Source organism: Lutra lutra, chromosome 17 (genome assembly GCF_902655055.1).
Source record: "Lutra lutra chromosome 17, mLutLut1.2, whole genome shotgun sequence".
NCBI classification, from domain to species: Eukaryota; Metazoa; Chordata; class Mammalia; order Carnivora; family Mustelidae; genus Lutra; species Lutra lutra.
The window spans coordinates 60208835-60227995 of NC_062294.1; the positions used below are offsets into that span (position 1 = coordinate 60208835).

The following is a 19161-nucleotide window of genomic DNA, read 5'->3' on the forward strand; positions in this document are numbered from 1 at the left end:
TACTCGCTACCACCGCAAGGGGGTGCGGCTCGAGGGGAAGGAGGAGGCGGCGGCCGCGGTGGCGGCTGCCGTGTACTGGAAAAGGCTCGGCTTCCGCGGCAGCAGCAGCTTCGGCGCGGAGGTCCGCAACGGCCTCGGGCGCCCCACCGCTTCGGATATTTCCGCCGCTTGCCCACTTCGGCTCTTCTCGCCCGGCCTTTGCTCTGCGCCTGCGCAGCCGCCGCCGCTGCCACCGCTGCCGCCACCGCCGCCCAGCGTTGCTCCGCGATAGGTCTTGATATTCGGACTTGTTCGGCTAGTCTCGGGTATTTCCGTTCGTGCAGGCCGTCCCGCGGTCATTTCCGGGGACGCTCGCGCGTCCACGCACGGGCGGTGCCGCCGCCATCTTTAAGTAGGGCAGATGCAGGTCTCTCGGCTCGCAGTCCGCTTGTGCAGACTGCGGCGTGGGTGGGTCCTACGAGGCCTTGCCCCAGGAGATCATAGTGGCAGGGTGATCACGGCGGGCTGGAGGCCGGGCGAGGCCATAGGCTTTGTCCAAAGAGGGCGGGGTCGGGCGCCCTCGGTGTCTCATCGCAAACGCCACGCACGCGCGGAGATTCTGGCTGAGGTAAACTAGCAAATAAAATGTGTATCGTGCTAGAGAGTGGTAAGCACTTCGGGGGTTGACACGCGTGGACACTGGCTAGGACGTGGGGCGGGGGCCCTCTCGGAGCCGGGCCCGAGTTCCCGCGGAGACGTCCTGCGACCTTCCGCCGCCGGTGCGGCCAGCCGCAGCGGGCCTCGGAGGGCGGGAGGAAGCGGAGCGGGCCGGCGCGGGGACTTCCGGCGGTCGCTGCGGAAGCCGTCGGGCGGGTGAGCTGCGCGGCCTGGGGCCGGTTGGGTGGGTGGGAGCTCCTGGCCGGAGCTGCGCCGCGTGCGGCCCGCGCTGCGCGTCCCCTTCGGTCTCGGAGGCGACCTGTCGTCATCGCCCAGAGCCCTGGGGAAGTAGTCTTGGCGGTCCTGTCAGGCAGGGGTGCTCCCGGGCTCCTCTCGACTTCGCCTCAGGGGAGTCGCCCTGAGGCCCGCTCACCCCCAGCGCCTCCTCAGACCCGACCTGGTGTCCGTCTCGGCCCCTATCATCACCTCCACCTTTTCGGGTCTTGGGCTGGCCCCAGCCTCCTTCCTTAGAGTTCCCGCCTTGTGGGTTTTCGGGTACCGTGGACGTCCCCGGGCTCCTCGGACTGCTCCCTCTTTAGGCCCTTTGCTTCTCAGTACCACCATCCCAGACACCCCTTTTGTGCCTCTGGTTGTCCCGTTATCCTGGCCTCACATTCCCAGCATCCTTTCTTGGCTCGAGTGCTGAGTGCTGGCGAGGTGCCAGGACGAGGACGAGGACTCAGAAACAGCCAACAGCCTAAGTTTGGGGCTGACATTGCAATCATCCCAGCGTTCTTAGGCTCCAGACATGGCTGGTCATGGGACTCGGGTGGCCCCTCCAGACTCCCATCTTCCTCTTCCTCTATCCCTTCCTGTTCTTCTCAGCCACTCTGGTTTTCCTGCCCTTGTACGGGCCATCGCCAGGTGAGGGTTGATGACCATTCAGTTTGCAGCCAAAGTCTCAAGGGTGTTGCCTGTGGGTCAGCCCAAACCACGTGTCCATCCTCAGGCCCGTTTCTGAGGCCATCAGTTGAAGGCCCATCTGAGGATAGGGTATTGGTTCCTTGGAGAGGTGGTGCTTGCTGCACTAGTCAAAGCTAGACTCTTGTGGTCTCTGACCTCATGGCTTTCCCACCATCAGTGGGGGAAGACTTAGCCATGCAAGAAAATGCAGAGCCATGGGGCCTGGGCCAGGGAGGAGGGGATGGCTGAGCTGAGACAGGGTTTTGGGTTGGAAGTGGTGCACCTGTGTTTTCCTTGTTACTCTCATGGTACAGGTGTCGAGCGGTGAGAGTGCCGTACCCCTTGGGCCTGCATCCTCTTGGGACACAGCATAGGGCTCCGCATATCAAAGTTCCAGAGGGAAGCTGGGACTGGCACCTGGAGGAATTGGGCAGCATATGACAGGTGCAGAGTGAGGGTGCGAGTGCACCTGGTGCGTCAGCGTAGCCTCTGGGACCTGTCACTGAGAAGCAAGGGTCTGTTTTGGAAACGAGTGGCAGGAGTGGGCAGGGAAGGGAGGCTGAGTGCTGTGGGCCTCCAGGCTGGAGATGGAGGGCTGGGATCAGAGCAGTGCTGGGGGTTGGAGAGAATTGGACAGATTTAGGAAGCTTGGGGTTGGGGGTAAGAATAACTGGATGGATGTGGCATGGGGAGGGTGTGCTTGGGAGCAAATTGTATGGGCTCAGGTACAGATGATCCAGGGACAGGCTGGTTGGGTGCTGTTGTAGCTTCCCCAGGTGACCAGTTGTCTTAGGGGTTCCTCTCCTGCCTTCCTCCCATGGTTCTGGCCGAGTGAGGCCAAGTGGTCATTCTGTCCAAGCCCTCAGCCCTGCTGATAGTATGGTAGCACTTGGGTTCACAACCCCCAGCCTGGCTTGCAGGGCTGACCCCAGCCAACTGCAGAAATGACCCTTCATGGGGGACTCTCCCATCACTTCATGTTTCTTTCTTAGAGGACTGGCTCAGCAGGCGAGTCTGTGGATTATGACTTTGGGCACTGGGCCCTGGCCTGTTGTCGCCATGCCTTTCACGTGTGTTATAATTTTTCCTGTGTGTAATTTCAGGTTCTTAAGTAGTCATACGTGTGCAGATTTCTCTTCATGTTCTTCAAACACCAAGATGATCAAAACACAAGAGTGAGCTTTCTTGTCCTCTTTTTTTCTGATTATAAAATTCACACAGGACTTGAAAAAAAAAATCCATGTTACAGGATTTATAAAGTTCAGCAATACTCAACCTCACAACACTAGCTACCTCAGTATTTGTGCGCCTTCCTTAATCTGACTCCTAGCCTCCACCTAGGGACCCAGTGACTGCTTTCTACCCCTCTGATTAGTATATCCCAGGTCATGGTCCTTAAGAGTTCTGTTTGTGGTTAAGAGGATAGAAGTATTGGCCTAGGGCCCAGGTGGCCTCCCCCCACCTCCCAACGGTGCCACATGGAAGTACCCCTCCATGGGGAGTTGTTGACTTTGCCAGATGTAGATGCCAGAGTGGCCCTGGTCCTGGCTGGGGGTAGGTCAGGGGGGCGGTGGAGAGGGGTGGAGTGGGGGAGGGAAAGAGGTAGGGAACACACCTTCTTTGGGATGACTACTAGAAGCTTCTGGCTGAGGCTGGCTTCTTTCCCTGATTTCAGGACCCCAGTCTTGTAGCAAAGTCCAGCTGTATCCCTGGAAGAAGCTTAGACACGTGAGCCTCAAAAGGTTGTTCTTAGAACCCCTCAGGCCAAGGGCAGGCTGACACCTGGCCAGAGTGGGGTTTATGTCCCAAGCCAGATCCCGATGCATGAAGATCTTTCCTTTGGCACTGCTTCTCATCCTGCTTTTGGCCCCCAGGGTACCCACTGGTTGGGGTTGGGGGGCGCACTAGGTCAAGAGTCTGCACAATTTGGATGGAAGGGAAAGATAATTAGGGCAAGAAGCAATGGCATGTGAAAAGTCCAGAGGGGTCCAGAGATGCCAGCCCAGTGTGCAAGCCACCAAACCTGCACTGGCAGCATCCGCACTTTTATGTAAGCTGCTGACAGCTGTGCTTCCTGTGACTTGCTGCTGAACACATTCTTCATAGGGACCACCACCCAGTGTTGGGGAGCCCTTGGGGGTTGCACACCTGGCCAGGGTTGGCGGCAGCTGTGGCCCACAGAATGTGAATGATCACTAGGGGGATAGAGAACTGGCCTGGGGCCTCCAGTGGACTTTGATTTCTGGACAGGCTGGGGTATCCTAAGGGGAACCTAACCTCAGCATCTGCTGGTAGTTAACATGCATGAGAGAATCTAGATTTCCAGATAAAACCTTCTAGCTTTTATGCCTAAGAAATAGCTTCCTAAGGTTAAAGTTTTATAGACACATCCCTAGCTCTGGCCTTCTGGGCACCAGTTTGCTACTTGTACTGCCCTTGATGATCTTGGCTGGTAGGGGAAAACTGGGCCAGTTCTCACCTGTCAGTTGGCTTGGCCCATGGTTGTGCTGGTTGAAGCTGTCAGGCAAACAGTACAGGAGCCACAGTACAAGGTGGCATCCATAGCCCTTGGGAGGGGCTGCTAGGAGTCTATGGCTCTCAGAGACTGCATGGTTGCCGAAGTGGTAGATGGTGGGGGGGAAGAGGGACCTGTGCAGGTCGGGAGGCACTGAGTGTGTAGATTTCCAGACCCACGGTCCATCTACTGTTTATTGAGCTCCTACTGGGCGCCAGGTCCTGAGTGGGCCCGTCTGTACCCAGACTTGATCAGAGGCCTCACAGCAACCCTGTGAGGTTAGTGTTCGGAGTGAAGACCCTCCTCTGTAACCAAAGGCCAGAAGCGGAGACGCAGAGAAGAAGGGGTACAGTGAGTGCCGTTACTCCGCACTGTGGATGCGCTGGTGCTGGATGAGCTTAGTGCTCTGGTGGAAGCGGCGGCCGCAATCCTGGCAGGCAAAGGGCTTCTCCCGCCGGTGGGTGCGCAGGTGCTGCGTGAGCGTGGGACGCTGGCGGAAGGCCTTGCCGCACTCCGGGCACGAGTAGGGCCGCTCGCCCGTGTGGATGCGCCGGTGCTGCGTGAGGTTGGCGTGCTGCCGGAAGCTCTGGCCGCAGTCAGGGCAAGTGAAGGGCCGCTCCCCGGTATGGATCCGCTGGTGCTCGGTGAGCCGAGACACCTGCGTGAAGCCCAGGCCACACTCACTGCAGTGGTAGGGTTTCTCCCCGGTGTGCGTCCGCTGGTGGCGCGTGAGCTTCAGACGCTGGCTGAAGCGCTGGCCACACTCTGGGCAGGCGAAGGGCTTCTCGCCCGTGTGCACGCGCAGGTGTTGCGTGAGCGTGGGCCGCTGGCGGAAGGCCTTGCCGCACTCAGCGCAGGCGAAGGGACGCTCCCCCGTGTGGATGCGCCGGTGCTGAGTGAGGTTGGAGCGCTGGCGGAAGCTCTGGCCGCACTCGGCACAGGCAAAGGGCCGCTCTCCACTGTGGACTCGCCGGTGCTGCAGCAACACGGAGCGGCGGCCGAAACGCTCCCCACACTCCACGCAGCCAAAGGATTTGTCGCTGGTGTGCACCGCCTGGTGTTCCAGGAGCATGGCTCGCCGCGCGAAGCTCTCACGGCACTCGCTGCAGGGGAAGGGGCCTGGGGGCTCCGGGGCACCGGGAGGCGTGGGGGGCGCGGCGCCCGGGCCAGGGGGGTCGCCATGGATGCGCTGGTGCTGCAGCAGGTTGGAGCGCTGCCGGAAGCTCTGGCCGCACTCTGCGCAGTGGAAGGGCTGCTCTCCCGTGTGCACTCGCCGGTGCTCCTCCAGGCGCGCGCTGCGCACGAAGCCCTGACCACAGTCGCCGCACACAAATGGCCACTCCTCAGTGTGCGTGAGTTGATGACGCAGAAGGTGCGAGCTTCTGCTGAAGCTTCGGCCACACTCGCTGCACATGAATGGCCGCTCTCCTGTGTGTATCTTCTGGTGCCTCAGTAGGTTGCTGCGCTGGCTGAATACCTTCCCACACACGTCGCAGCGGCCACCCCGCCCCACCCTGGGGCCTGTGCTGGGGCGACCCCGTCCCTGGCCTTCGGTCCTGGGTGTAGGCCAGCGGCCAGTGGCCAGTATGGGGCCCAGGAGCTGGTGAGGACCCTCGTTCGTGGGGTTCTGCTCACCTCCAGGGCCACTGGGGGGCCCAAGTGCACGTGAGAAGCCACTTTCATGGGAGGGCGACCGGAGTTGGTCTGTGAGGCTGGCTATGCCGAGGTCCCACGGGATGTGGAGGTGGGGGCTCACAGTGCCTAGGCCAGCAGAGACACTGTCCATGTGGAGGGCAAACCCTGCATTGCACAACAGGATCCACTCAGTCATACCAAGAGAGCTGTGCCTGGACCCATTCCAGCCCATGGTAAATAGGGTGAACTAGAGGGACCTGAAACTAGCCAGTGAGGCAGAACCTAGTATGAGGAAGATTTAGAAGATGGGGACAAGCTTTCCAGGCCTGACTTAAAGTTTGCAAAAGTTGCCTTTCTGGAAGGGCTGCAGGACACATATGGGACAGGTGGCCTTGCAATAGTGATGATGGTTTCTACAAATACACTCAAGTGGGTGGGTCTGAGGGAGGCTGGAAGTGGAGCCAACACGAGAGAAATAGGGATCAGAGGGGACAGGCGGCAGCACTTTGGTGTGATGTGCCTTGCTTGAGAAAAAAAATCAATCTGACTCTGAAGAAGACTCGAAAAGTTTGGGATTAGAGGTACCAGGTAGCTCTGGCCATGGAGGTGAAGGGGCGAGGCCACGAAGCATGCTGGGGAGGCTGTTCAGAACTACTGCATGGACCAGCCCTGGACACTCTCAGCACAGAATTCTGAGCAGATAGCGGGCACTGAAGTAGCTCTGATTCCTGGATCTCTTCTCTCATTTTGGCAAAAGGCTGGGTTGAGGCTGTGAGACCACACTGAGGAAGCAATATAGCCAACAGCCAAGGAATACACGTTCCAGAAACAAGGGAACAAAACAGTGGAGGGAAAGGAAATCAGAGAAGTAATTCAAGCCAGTTTCCCACAATTGAGAGGGATAGATTTCAAACCGAAAGGGCTTACCAACAAAGACGATGAAAAAACTTTGAAACTGAATTAGTAAAAAGAATTCTTCATGTAGCCCCACTAGCCTAATATAGAATGTTAGGTAAGTGTTTTAAGAGATATAGCATCTCAGAACTTTTTATCTTTTTATCACGGTTGATCAAGAACTTTTTATCACGGTTCCCAGGAAGGTCCACCAGAACAAGGGAGTAAACCAAGAAGAGGAGCAGTCCAGGAAACAAGGAAGAAGAGGCAGAGAGACTGGACGATGGCCGACTGAGAGCAGATAGCTGAGGTGGACAGCAGGGGCTTCTGGCCTCCTTTTTGTACTGCTCCATCCACACCTTGTGTCAAGGTCCCTCTGCCCACCGTCTACTAACCTGCTGTCATTGGCAGATCCAGACCCTCCCTCCCCTGCTACCCAGTTAGTGGGGGCAAACCCAGACTCTGTGGGCCATCTAGGATGCCAGGGATGGGAGAGGTTGGGGGTATGGGGAATACAGGCCCTGCTCTCAGGTTTTACTGTGGTGGGAAGCAGCAGCTGGAGGGAACCTGAACTCAGCAGAGAGCTTGATGGAAACTCCAACAGCCTACTCCATGCCAGGGGAGAGCACAGAAGGTTATATGCTGCAAGAAACAGTCCACGGAATGGAGGAGTTTGAACATGTTGGACTGAGAGGGCAACCTGAGCAGGGCCAGGAGTGGGATAGGTGAAATGTGGTGCTGCCCATGCAGAGGGCCCAGCCCCACCATGCCGAGTCTCACTCACCTGGAGGGAAAATGCCTCCAGCTTCCTCCTGCCACAGGACCCCAGGATGCTCCCTCCATGAAGGCCCCTCAAGTCCAGTTTCGCCGTGAGGAGAGGCCTGGCCCAGCACTATTTCACAGCCCTGAAACCACAGTGGTCACTGCTTATCTATGCCCAGCTAGGCTAAGGAAGGGACCCACCTGATCCCCACCCACTGAGGCTTCCCAGACAGGGAGGATGGCCTTTATGGGCTCACCTGGGTCTCTTCAGGCAGGAGAGTGGAGGTGGCCTCCTGGGGATTGGCTAGAGGCCCAGAATCCAGAAGCTCTGTAGAGGAAAGTTGGGGTCAGGTGGCCCAAGGGTGTCCCCACCCCACTGCCCTCTTCTGTGGTATGCCAGATGCTGGAATCCAGACTGGGGGCTGGAGTAAGGCAGAACCCCCTGGAAGGCCAGAGGAGAAGCTGTAGCAGGATGAGACAGGCTCAGGACACAGACCCCTGCATGAGCCCTAGGCAGGATGGGCAGCAAGGGTGGATGAGAGCACTGTACTAGGGTCTACACAGGAATGAGGGAGAGTGTGGGTGGCCAGCTCTGGTACAGACCTGGAAGAAGTAATACAGAGAGGGGCTGCCTCCCAGCATTCTGGGGTCCTCCCTCAGCCACTCCCACCTATATTCAAGCCTGCCACCTGCTCCCCAGAGACCAGCTATTGTCTCCCAATGGATCTCCTTGGGAGTGCACCCCACACTCCTCCCCACCCCAGAACCCCAACAGCCTACTTCATGTCAGGGGAGAGCACAGAAACATAGCCGTGGTAGTCAGATTTGGCATGAGAGGAGCAGTGATGTCCACCGGCTAGGCAGGATGGGGGTGGGGTGGGGGACACCAGTGCATATGAATAGTTCCAGCCAGCAGGTGACCTTTAGGCTGTTGAGGCCAGGCTCCCCTGGTCTACTCCATCAGGCTTTGGGCCATGCATGCCTTGCCCACCCTCACCTGGGTCATCTGTAACCGTGGGCTCCTCTTTCACCCGAAGGCCCAATGGTAACTCCTGCGTAGCTTCAGATGGTGTCCTAGGCCCATGTTCTGGAGTCTGAGGCTTGGTTTGAAGGAGGGGCTGGAAGTTGGAGGGCTCCATCTTCTCTGATAGCACCTCCTGACCCTGCACTTGGACTGTGACCTGGGAAGGTGCCCCTCACCATTAGGGACCCATGCGGAGAGTTTAGCTGGGCACAAGCAATGGGTTCATAGGCATCTACCTGATCAAAGGACCCCAGGTCCTGACCTACTAGGCTCTCCAAGGACCTACATTCCCCCCAGCACTGAGTCAGGGGTAAAGGAACCACCTGCAGTTGCTCTCCTGTTGCTTACACTTGCGAATGCTCAGTGGTCTCCCTCTCTCCACCCTGCATCCCCTCCCATGTCCATGACTCCAGGCGATGTAGTGATGGGCCAGTGAGGCTGGCCCTGGAAGCCTGTCTACTCCCATACAAGGTCTGCTGCAAGTGACTACTTCAAACCACAAGGAACAGGTGTTTGGTTGAGCATGGCACCTGCTAGGGGGAGGCACAGCTGGATACTGTTCCAGCCTGGATCCTGGCTCAGGGCCACCGACTCACCCATCTCCGGGGGCCTCCTGGCTCCTGGCGTAGCCCCTCGACTAGGGCAGCTGCCTCCTCAGGGCTGCCTGGCCGCTGTCCCTCCACACGGGCCTGGATCTCGGGGGGCAGTGCGCACAGGAACTGCTCCAGCACCAGCAGCTCCAGCATCTGCTCCTTGGAGTGCACCTCGGGCTGCAGCCACTGGCGGCACAGCTCCCGGAGTTGGGCCAGGGCCTCTTGGGGACCCAGTGCCTCCTCATAGTGGAAGTGTCGAAAACGCTGGCGTGCAGCCTCTGAGGGGCCGGGATCCCATTGGGCAGCCTCACCCTCCTCCTCAGAGTCCTCCAGCTTCACCATGACAGGCCCCGCATCTTCCAGGGCTGTGTGACCTGGGGAGCCTAGTGCTGTGGGCCTCATTGGAAAGACTGGGCTGGGGCTCCGAGGATAATGTCTTTCCCTAGGAGAGGAAGAGGATGAGGCTACTGCGAGGACAAACAGTGGCAGTAAATGCTTATTGAGTGACTACTGTATGCTTCGTTGTTCCATCTTCAGACCTGTACTGAGTGGAAGGCAGATAAGAAAACTGAGGCACAGAGAGGTGGTCACATGCCAGGCACCTGTGTCTCTGGTCTCTAGCTGGGACTTACACACAGTCTCTGGCATTCCCCTGTTCCAAACACAGGGTGCTTCTTAGGGATATGAAGGCATCCCCCCACCCCCCGGACCCAAATCCTGCCCTTCTACATGCACCACGCCATCCCTGATGTGCGGATCTCCCACTGCCAAGTAAATGACATCTGCAGTATTTACCACATGGCCATAAGAAACACTCCAGCCCCCCTCCCCTTACACCACCCAGAACACCACCCCATCATTGCACCACCCACTCTCCCATCTAGTCTCTCTGACCATTCTTTTCTCAGCTTGGTTCCACAGGGCAGCCTTTCTCACTCCCACACATGGGCAAGGTCAGCTCTGTGGCCACACTTCCAGGCAGCATCCCCCTCTCCCTCCATTCGGTCCCATCTTCTGAACCGGCCCAAGTTATCACACCATGTAATGCTCCACCATCACTTCAGCTCCCTGATTTAGGCAGGGTTAGGAGGTGATGGGATCTTAACAAGGGGCCCACAAAGGCCCCAAGATAACTGGACCAGATACCTGCAAGCAAGATTCTGATCTTGCCTATTTGCTACATAACCTTGGCTAGTTTCTGTGAACCTCAGTTTCCCCATCTTTACCGTCCCCCGTAAGTGGGGCTGTCCCCCCTTCCCTCGCCATTGCTGCTTCCTTTGCAGCTGGGAGTAATGTGCGGGCTTTGTGAAGAAATCTGAGTTTATTAAGTGAGTAGATTCGACTTCCAGGGCCGCCGGATCCCGTGGGTCAAAACTCCGATCCTCAAGGTTCCAGGCCAACCTGCAACCCTGGGAGAAAGTTGGACCATTTTTAAGCCAGCCAGCCACTGCGAAGCTTCCTGAACTACATTTACCAGAAATCCTGGAGGGCAACCTCCACTTTAGAGAGCCCCCCGCCTCCCCTTCCCCCAGCTGGTTTAGTGCCACCATGGCAACCGGGGGGGCGGGGCTCCGAGATCTCGTCGCCGTGGCAGGGCACTGCGATTGAAGAGCATCGCGCGACAGCGCCCGGCTTGCCGGAGGAGGAGCGCCTAGACGTCTGCTCCGCGCTCCGGGTCCCGCCAGGCAGCCGGAATCCGAGAATCCGCGGTCTCCGCCCGGGTCCCCGCCCCAGCCTCCCTCGGTGAGAGGTCCCCGCCCTCACCTCCACGCTCAGCGGGCCGCTCCGCGCTCGCAAGCATGCGCACTCGCCGACTTCCCCCTCCCCGGCCGGACTCTGTCTCCCAGAATGCTCCACGCATCAGCCCGAGTGCCACCTTGCCCTTCCCCCACGCTCGCCTCCTTTCCCACCCTCCTCCCGTTCCCCGGGGTAGCGTTGTTCGCAACGACCAGATCACACGCCCGGCCGCCTCTTCCCTCGCTCGCCCCCTCAGATCCAGGCGTCCATGCCCCGTCTACTTGCGCGAGCTTCTCAGGCGGCTACGGACAGCAGCGCCGTCTTCCCAACCGCGCATGCCCCCCACCACGTTTTCCTCAGTTCTTTACGGGCCTTCCAGGGATTAGCAGGGGGCTGCACCAATCACCGCTCTCACTAGGACGCCGTCAGCCCACGTCTCCATGGCAACCGTTCGCAGATAAAGGGGGCGCCTCCTACAGCGCCCAGCCGGACTGTAAATGGCGAAGAGGCTCCGCCCGGTGCTTTCTGGGAAGTGTAGTCGGCTGGGCCTTTGTGCCCGGGAGCGGGGGCGGGGCTAGGTCGCTCCATGGTAACCGGGTGGGGACCCGGAGGGCATCTGAGAGGCGCAGGGGGGAGGGGAGGTGGGGTGGGGCTGGGGGTGCCGCCTGGGGTAGGAAAGCCCCGCTAGAGGATGAGGAGAGGTGAGGAGAGGCGGACACAAAGACTTAGGGGCGGAAGAGGCCCAGATCCTGCAGGGCTCAGGAGCAGAGAGAGCTGGGAGGAAAGACAGAGAAAGGAACTGAACAGATCCAGGGAACAAGACCCTGAGAGGAAAGAAAGTCAACAGAGAGGGGTTTCTACTCTCAGGGACCTAGAGAATGAGATAAGAAGCCAGAGGATCCAAGAGTCAGGCCGGGTGGACAGGATGTCTGAGAAGTTAGCAAGGCGGAGGGTCAGGAAGGGATCCATCTGGAAGGAGATTCACAAAGACAAGACATGCAACTATCGAGATTCAAGGGACGGGTGTACACAGGCAAGGGGAGAGAAAGAACAGGCATTTGAGAGACAGCAAAGATGGGTGGAGAGTTTTCGAAGACCTAGAGAAGGGGGACAGCAAGGAGGAAGCTGGAGGTAGACTTTTAGGAAAACTCACCCGAACTGAACAGTAGTGTAAGGGCCTACTTAGCCAGAGCGATTCCATCTTGGATTAAATAGTCATTTTTTTGTTTATGCAGTAACATATGGTCGACCAGTCCCTGATAACAGAGCCCAAATACAAGCGTGGATCAGGTCAGGTGGAGATAACAGAGCCCGAATGCAAGGATGAGTCGGGCCAGCTGGAGACATCCAATCACTATCTCCCTAAAGAATGTGGGCCCTGCCTTTTGGGTGCCAATTCTGACCAGGGTGATAGGCTAGTTTAAATAGCTACTATAGGGTGAATTGTAATTCAATTGGCCACCCGTGTGTGACCTAGCATGACTATGCAACTTTCTCTGTGTGTTACAATCTCATGGGCCACCTGTGGCCAGGCTCAACCATATGGCCTTTGCTCTATAAAGGTTAGTCTATGAGGCTCTGTAAGAGGCGGCCCCAACCGGCCGGTTTGATTCTGTGTGCTTGGCGCGAAATAAAGCTTTGCTTGACCTTCGCTTTGTATCAGTCTCTCTCCTTTGATCACATACCCTATCAGTAGGACAAAAAAAAGGTGATTGGGAGCCCTCTCTGTTTCCCAGCATTGTCTGCCAAGCCAGCTTGGGCTCATCTCCCTAAATGAAGGAATTCTTTCCCTCTGAAGTACCTTTTGATCGGAATCCAGGCCACACATGCTTGGGGTTAGAGTTGTATCACCCCCAAGGCACTGAGCGGGAACTGAGACACCTGGGCCCCCGACCCCAAGTGCTCCTTATTTCTTTCACCCTTCTTGTTCTTTCTTATCTTCCTGGAACTGCCTGTGCTATCCTTCGAGTTCCCTCCTCCAGGTAAATAACTCTTCGATGCGCACTCACTGAGTTTATTTTTAAGTTGACAGTCTGAGCGGAATTAATTCTCCAGGATGGGGGACAAACCGAGAAAAGAGAAAGAGAAAAGAGAAAACAGAGCCGGAAATGGAAGGAAGTAGGGAAGATGTTGGAAAGACACAGAAAGTCGGGGGAGGGAAAAATTAGAGAGAAATGAGGCAGAAAGCCAGCTTCCGGCAGAGGCAGCTTCTGCCGCCCCCGCTGGCCTCTAGGCGCAGCACCCTCGTCGCCGAACTACATTTCCCGGCGGGCCTGGGAGCGTCTGGCGCAGGGTTCGGTGCGCTGTCAGGGGCGGGCCTCACGCCGACTCCTCCAATCCCGGCAGTCCCAGGCAATCTTCCGCCTCTGCCGAGAACATGTAGGTTGAGCTCTGCTGCCTCAGGAAAGGGGCCCTGTAAGGCAGGACACAGGGAAGAGTCGCATCCCCAGCGGACCAGCTGAAGCAGCTGGCCCACGTCGCGGTCCGGAGGTGAGGGCGGTCGGCTGTGCGGGGGCCCGGGTTTCGGTGGCGGTGGCAGGGTCTGGGGCGCCGTTTCTCTTGGTCCTGAGCGGCGGGAAGAGAACGAAGAGAGGCCTTGGCACTTTCAGTCCGGGAAGAGCGCGGGGGTGGGGGCCAATCGGCGCTTCCGGCAGCCCCGCGGCTCTATGGGAATTGTAGTCTCACGGGGACAAACCTTGTCTCTCACCCAGACATCCGGCCACGAGCCTCCCCGGGCGGCCCGCTTGGAGACTTCCTCTCCAGCGTGGAGGGAGGGAACGGATGAATGAACATACGGTTGAATTAATTTATTTTATTTTATTTTTTTAAAAGATTTTATTTATTTATTTGACAGAGATCACAAGGAGGCAGAGAGGCAGGCAGAGAGAGAGAGAGGAGGAAGCAGGCTCCCTGCTGAGCAGAGATCCCTATGGGGGGCTCGATCCTAGGACCCTGAGATCATGACCTTAGCCGAAGGCAGAGGCTTTAACCCACTGAGCCACCCAGGCGCCCCTGGGTGAATTATTTTAAAATCGTGGGTGAGCAGAGGAAGGCGTGAATGTTGGAGGAAGAACAGGCTCGTGAGGGGTTCAGAATTCGGGGACGGCTTCCAGACAAGAGGAGCCTTTCCCATGCCCACCCCCCTTTCCCTGCCTCCCAGGCTCGAGGGTCCTGGGCCTGTGCCACCTTGTTTCAAGCATGCGCCGCCCACGAGTCCCTGAAAGAATTGATGTGATACTGACAGGTGCCGTAGGCGCTATGAAAATAAACCTTCACTCATTTGTTCATGCTTTCACAGGGCGCGCCTTCAAAAAAATTTTTTTTTCTTTAACTGATCAGTTGCTACTTTCACGTGGCTCATAATGCAGTAGGGACAAGATGAAAACTGTCTCCCACCGCTGTACTTTAAAATTAATAATAACGTACTTGAAGTTTAATAATTTCATCATCAAGCGCCTACTGGATGCACTATTCCTGGGCCTGGGGATACAAGAGAGCTCAGCCGACACAGTTCCTGCCCTCAGGCAGCATGTGACAGATGTATAATAAAATGTATGTAGGAAGGGCCTTTTTGATTAGGTTACATTTGAGCAGAGATTTGTAGGAGAGGGAACAAGCCATGCAGATAACAGGGAAGAGCCTGAGCCCTGGGCTGAAGGAAACAGGAGCACCCTTAGTGTGCCCCAAGGATGTGGGTAGGAGCAAGCCACGTAAAGGAGGAGGCTTTGAAGTGCTTGAGGAATCTGGTGAGGATTGTGGCTTTTACTCAGAACTGGGAGAGCTCTGAGCAGAGTGGGGACAGGATCTTAGTGCTTACTGAATCTTTGTGGCTGCTGTGTGGAGAACCACCTTCCTCCTCTATCGCCAGATGTTCTCTGGGGTGGCACGAATTATATTGGTTTCCTCCTGCATTAGTTTTCTATGACTGCTGTAACCTATTACTGAAAAAAGAGTGGTTTAAAACAACACAAATGTGGGGCGCCTAGGTGGCTCAGTGGGTTAAAGCCTCTGCCTTCAGCTCCGGTCATGATCCCGGGGTCCTGGGATCAAGCCCTGCATCAGGCTCTCTGCTCAGCAGGGAACCTGCCACCCCCCACCCCCCCACCCCCGTCTGCCTCTCTGCCTACTTGTGATCTCTGTCAAACAAATAAATAAAATAATAATAATAATAATAATAAATAATAAAATAACACAAATGTATTATCTTGGAGTCTTGGAGGTCAGAAATCTGAGTTGGGTCTCAGTGGGCTAAAATCAAGTTATCAGCAGGGCTGTCTCCTTCTGGAGGCTCTAGGCTTTAGTGGTCACATTGCTGCTTTCTGAGTGAAATCTTTTGCCTCCTCTTGCAAGGAGCCCCCTGATTACATTTAGGGTCCATTTGAATAAGCCAGGATAATCACCTGATCTCAAGATTATTGACTTAATCACACTCACAGTGTCCCTTTTGCCATATTAGGTAATTTTTAAATAAGATTTTATTTATTTGGCAGAGTTCACAGGGGTGGGGAGCAGGTGCCCTGCTGAGCAGAGAGCCTGATGTGGGGCTCGATCCCATAAGAGATCGTGACCTGAGCTGAAGGCAGAGGCTTAACCCACTGCGCCACCCAGGTGCCCCACCATATTAGGTAATTTATTCATAGGGATTTGTACTTGGACATCTTAAGGAGCCATTACTCAGCCCCACACTGATGTTTGATGTCTTTGGGTGGGAAGCATGGAAATGGGTAGCTTGTTTGCTCATTGGTGTGTGGGAAGTGGGTTTCTAAACTGTCTCAGGGTTGCAGGAGGTTTGCTGGGGGAAGAGAGCGAAGTCTCCTAGCAGACTTTTCTTGATCTCATAAGCTAAAACTAAGTGACAGGCTCCTCTAGATGCAAAGAATGGTTGGAATTGAGTGTGCAGTGTTTTCAGCAGTAGGAAAAGAAGGGATTGGGCACACCTCTGAGGCAGTGGTCAGCAGGGCTGGGTGCTCTTTGTCAGAACATGGGAGGGCCAGCTGGTGGTTGGCAATTCCATGTACTTACACATTAATGCCCATGTGTCCTTGTCTTACAGGCAGAGGCAGGTATGGCAGGAGAGGCCAAGGGGCTGCCATTGTGGGCACACTGGTAGCTACTGTGGATAGGCACTGGGGAGAGACCTCATCAAGGTGCATGGCCCAGGGAGGCGGAATGAAGACAACTCCCCAGCTGCAAGTGTCGGGGAAGGCATCCCTCGGTGGGATTGGCCTCCGCCACACTGCCAAGCGGGACCGAAAGTCCATCACCTTGCATGTGAAATTAGAGGTGCTTCGGAGGTTTGAGGAAGGCGAGAAGCTGACTCAGATTGCCCGGGCCCTAGGGCTGGCCACTTCTACTGTTGCCTCGATCCGTGTCAACAAGGACAAGATCCGGGCCAATTCTCAGGCAGCCACACCGGTAAGTGCCACACAGCTGACCCGCTGCCGGGGTGTGGTGATGGGCCGTATGGAATGCTTGCTGAGCCTCTGGATCGAGGAGCAAAAGCGGCAGAACCTGCCCGTCAGCACGCTGCTCATCCAGGACAAGGCCCGACGGCTCTTCGTGCAGCTGCAGCACGAGCAGGGTAATGGCACTCGGGCTGAGACCTTTGGGGCCAGTAATGGCTGGTTTGCCCGATTCAAGGCTCGCCACAATGTGCTTTTGACAGATGAGCCATCTGTGGCTGACATCCAGGCTGCTGCCCACTACCCCCCAGTGCTGCGCACCATTCTAGAGGAGGGCTGCTACTCACCACGCCAGGTATTCAATGTGGATGAGACTGGCCTGTTCTGGAAGCGGCTCCCAGAGCGCATGCTGTTGGCCCTGGAAGGGGCAGCTGGACCTGGCCTCAAGACCTCTAAGGACCACCTGACCCTGCTGCTTGGTGGCAATGCAGCTGGTGATTTCAAGCTGAAGCCGCTGCTGGTGTACCCCTCGGAGAACCCGCGTGCCCTCAAGGGCTGCTCCAAGGCCAGCCTTCCGGTGGTCTGGCGCTCTAACCGCAACGACTGGCTGACACCCAGCATCTTCCAGGAGTGGTTTACTAGCTGCTTCTGCCCTGCTGTGGAGAGCTACTGTGCCAGCCACGGCCTCCCACACCGTGCCCTGTTGGTCTTGGACGGTGCACCCTGCCACTCTGCTCACCTGGGTGGCCTCTCACCCCATGTGCGAGTTGAGTTCCTGCCCAAGAACACATCAGCCCTGATTCAGCCCATGAACCAGGGTATCATTGCCACATTCAAGGCATATTACCTGCGCTGTATGCTTAGCCAGCTGGTCCAGGAGACGTCTGGTGAAGACCGACCCTCTGTGCGGGAGTTCTGGCGCAGCTATACTGTTGTGACTGCTGTGGACAATATAGCCAGAGCCTGGGCAGAGTTGCAGCCCACCACCATGAACAGTGCCTGGAGGAAGCTCTGGCCTGAGTGTGTGCCTCCTGGCACTCCCGAGCCGGACACTGTGCCTCAGCTCCGCCGCAGCATTGTCGCACTAGCCAGTCACGTGGGCCTTGGAGATGCAGCCGAGGCTGATGTTGCCAACCTCTTGCAGGCCCATGGGGAGCCCCCACCCCACGGCCTCCCCCAGGATGCAGAAGATGGTGGGGACATTTGTGGTTCTGGGCTGCCGTGGCAGGAAGGGAAAGGCTCGGTGTCCGGAAAACAAGAGCCGGATTTCACAGGAGCTGTAGTGGGTGTGGGGACTGAAGATGCTGATGTGGGTGCTCTGAGCCCTGAGCACCTGGGCCAGGCCCTGTCACACTTTGCTGCTGGTTTACGGGTCCTCCTGGAGAATGATCCAAACCGGGAACGCAGCCTCCGGGTGTCTCGGGATGTCCACTGTGCCCTTGCCCACCTCCGGGAGCTGCACCGGGAAAAGAGGCGACAGGCCCGGGCAGGTGCATCCTCAGGAGGGCCCATGGCAGTGGCACCAAGGGATTTGGCAGGAAACCTGCCCTTGCCCCAAGTGGGGCCCACAGAGGGTGAGGAGGTGGCTAAGGGCACAGGTCATGAAGGTCAGACCTCTGGTTGTCCTGTATGATTTGGGGCTTGGGCTTAACCTCACATGATCTCTAACGATGTTTTGTTTCTGGAGGTCAGATACTGCTACTTCTTCCCCAGGGTTCTCATAGCTCATGTTGTATTCTTTGTGTAGTGACACCAGGCTTGGGGAACAGAAGGGTGGTGTTCTCCAATTGGCAGATGAACTGCAGGGCCCAGGGAGTGCCCACTCATGACAGTGACACATCCTGTAGTATGGTCTTTGCCCAGCACAGCCTGGCAGGGCAGCTGTGTCAGGGGCCAGAACTGAGACCTGCCTCTCCCATTTTCCAAACCTGACTTCTTACTCCCTACACCATTGTGACCCTTCCTTGCCAACTGTAGGTGAGGGTTTCCTGCTCTCAACATGACCTTTTATCACTTTACATGCCATCTTCATGGCCTCTGTTGACCTGGGTCTCTGGTACCTTCCCTGTGCCTGAGCACTTTGATTCTCTGTGGATTTTGATACTGGGGATCACTTCCTTTTTTGGAGATGTTTTCCTCTCTGAGTTTCTGTGCTATAGTTGTCTTGGCTTCCCTCTAGCCTTTGATGTTGAGCCTTTTGTGACTGTGATGGTCTTCCAGTTCTGGTGCTCTTTGGAAAATACTATCCACTCCTCTAAGAGCTGGATCACCTCAGGGTTAATTCCTAGTGCACTGGCTGCAGCCCAGCCTCTCCCTGAGCCAGCTTCTCTCCCGGAGCTCTGATTCTGATGGATATGCTCCCACCCCAGTCGTATTATCTCCCCTAATTCCAGTTTGCTTTCCTGTTCCCCAAACTGTAACAACCGGCATCATGGGGTGTCCACCTGACTGCAGAAATACCACTTGGGTCACCAAAACAGATAGTCAGCAAGGGAAGGTCTTGTGCTCCAGCTGGATGAGCCACAGGTGATGTGATAGGGATGTCTGGGCTTTTGTTGGACTCCTTTCAACACAAGTGCACGTGTACGTGAACACATGCACATACACACACACAGGCACGCCAAGAAATAAAAATGGGAGAAAGGATTCCCATTACTTCTGTCCCAGCTAACACCGCACTGATGGGCTTGCTGTCAACATATCCCTAGGGCTGGGGGCCAGGGAGGGGTTGAAGGGCCAGCCTCACTGGGAGAAAGGTCAGATGAGGCCCCGTGCTTGCTTTTCTGGGGAGAATGGTAAGAGGGATGACAGAGAAGGGAAGCTTTTCTTAGGATTCTGGTGACAGACTGGATACATTGCACAATTTATGAGCACTTGTAACACGCCAGGTGTTGAGACCAGGGTGAGTGAGACTGACTTCAGGAGCTGCTAGTTCAGAGGTTGTTACATTCTACATAACAAGGCTGTGACAGGCGACTCGAGGAAGGACCCGCACCTAGC

The 19161-nt window shown here is 56.6% G+C and overlaps 2 protein-coding genes across 8 annotated transcripts; one reads left to right on the plus strand and one right to left on the minus strand.

Moving 5' to 3' along the window:
* The first annotated feature begins 484 nt into the window (after positions 1-484).
* LOC125089017 (tigger transposable element-derived protein 1-like) lies at positions 485-18807 on the plus strand. 3 transcript variants are annotated; one of them, XM_047710768.1, is made up of 2 exons: positions 485-607; positions 15813-18807. In XM_047710768.1, the coding sequence occupies exon 2, from the start codon at positions 15911-15913 to the stop codon at positions 17792-17794; it is 1884 nt and encodes a 627-aa protein (XP_047566724.1). In that variant the 5' UTR covers positions 485-607; positions 15813-15910; the 3' UTR covers positions 17795-18807. The 3 variants fall into 3 exon arrangements, with proteins under 3 accessions (XP_047566724.1, XP_047566725.1, XP_047566723.1); XM_047710769.1 differs by lacking the exon at positions 485-607 and adding an exon at positions 13071-13190; XM_047710767.1 differs by lacking the exon at positions 485-607 and adding an exon at positions 13109-13249.
* Positions 2776-11119, minus strand: MZF1 (myeloid zinc finger 1). Of its 5 annotated transcripts, XM_047710739.1 has the most exons (7): positions 10787-11119; positions 9818-10431; positions 9026-9464; positions 8403-8586; positions 7663-7733; positions 7428-7548; positions 2776-5914 (listed from the first exon to the last, which is right to left on the minus strand). In XM_047710739.1, the coding sequence occupies exons 2-7, from the start codon at positions 9880-9882 to the stop codon at positions 4476-4478; spliced, it is 2319 nt and encodes a 772-aa protein (XP_047566695.1). In that variant the 5' UTR covers positions 9883-10431; positions 10787-11119; the 3' UTR covers positions 2776-4475. The 5 variants fall into 5 exon arrangements, with proteins under 5 accessions (XP_047566695.1, XP_047566698.1, XP_047566697.1 ...); XM_047710742.1 differs by lacking the exon at positions 9818-10431; XM_047710741.1 differs by lacking the exon at positions 9818-10431 and having other exon boundaries at positions 10497-11119.
* Positions 18808-19161: the final 354 nt, after the last annotated feature.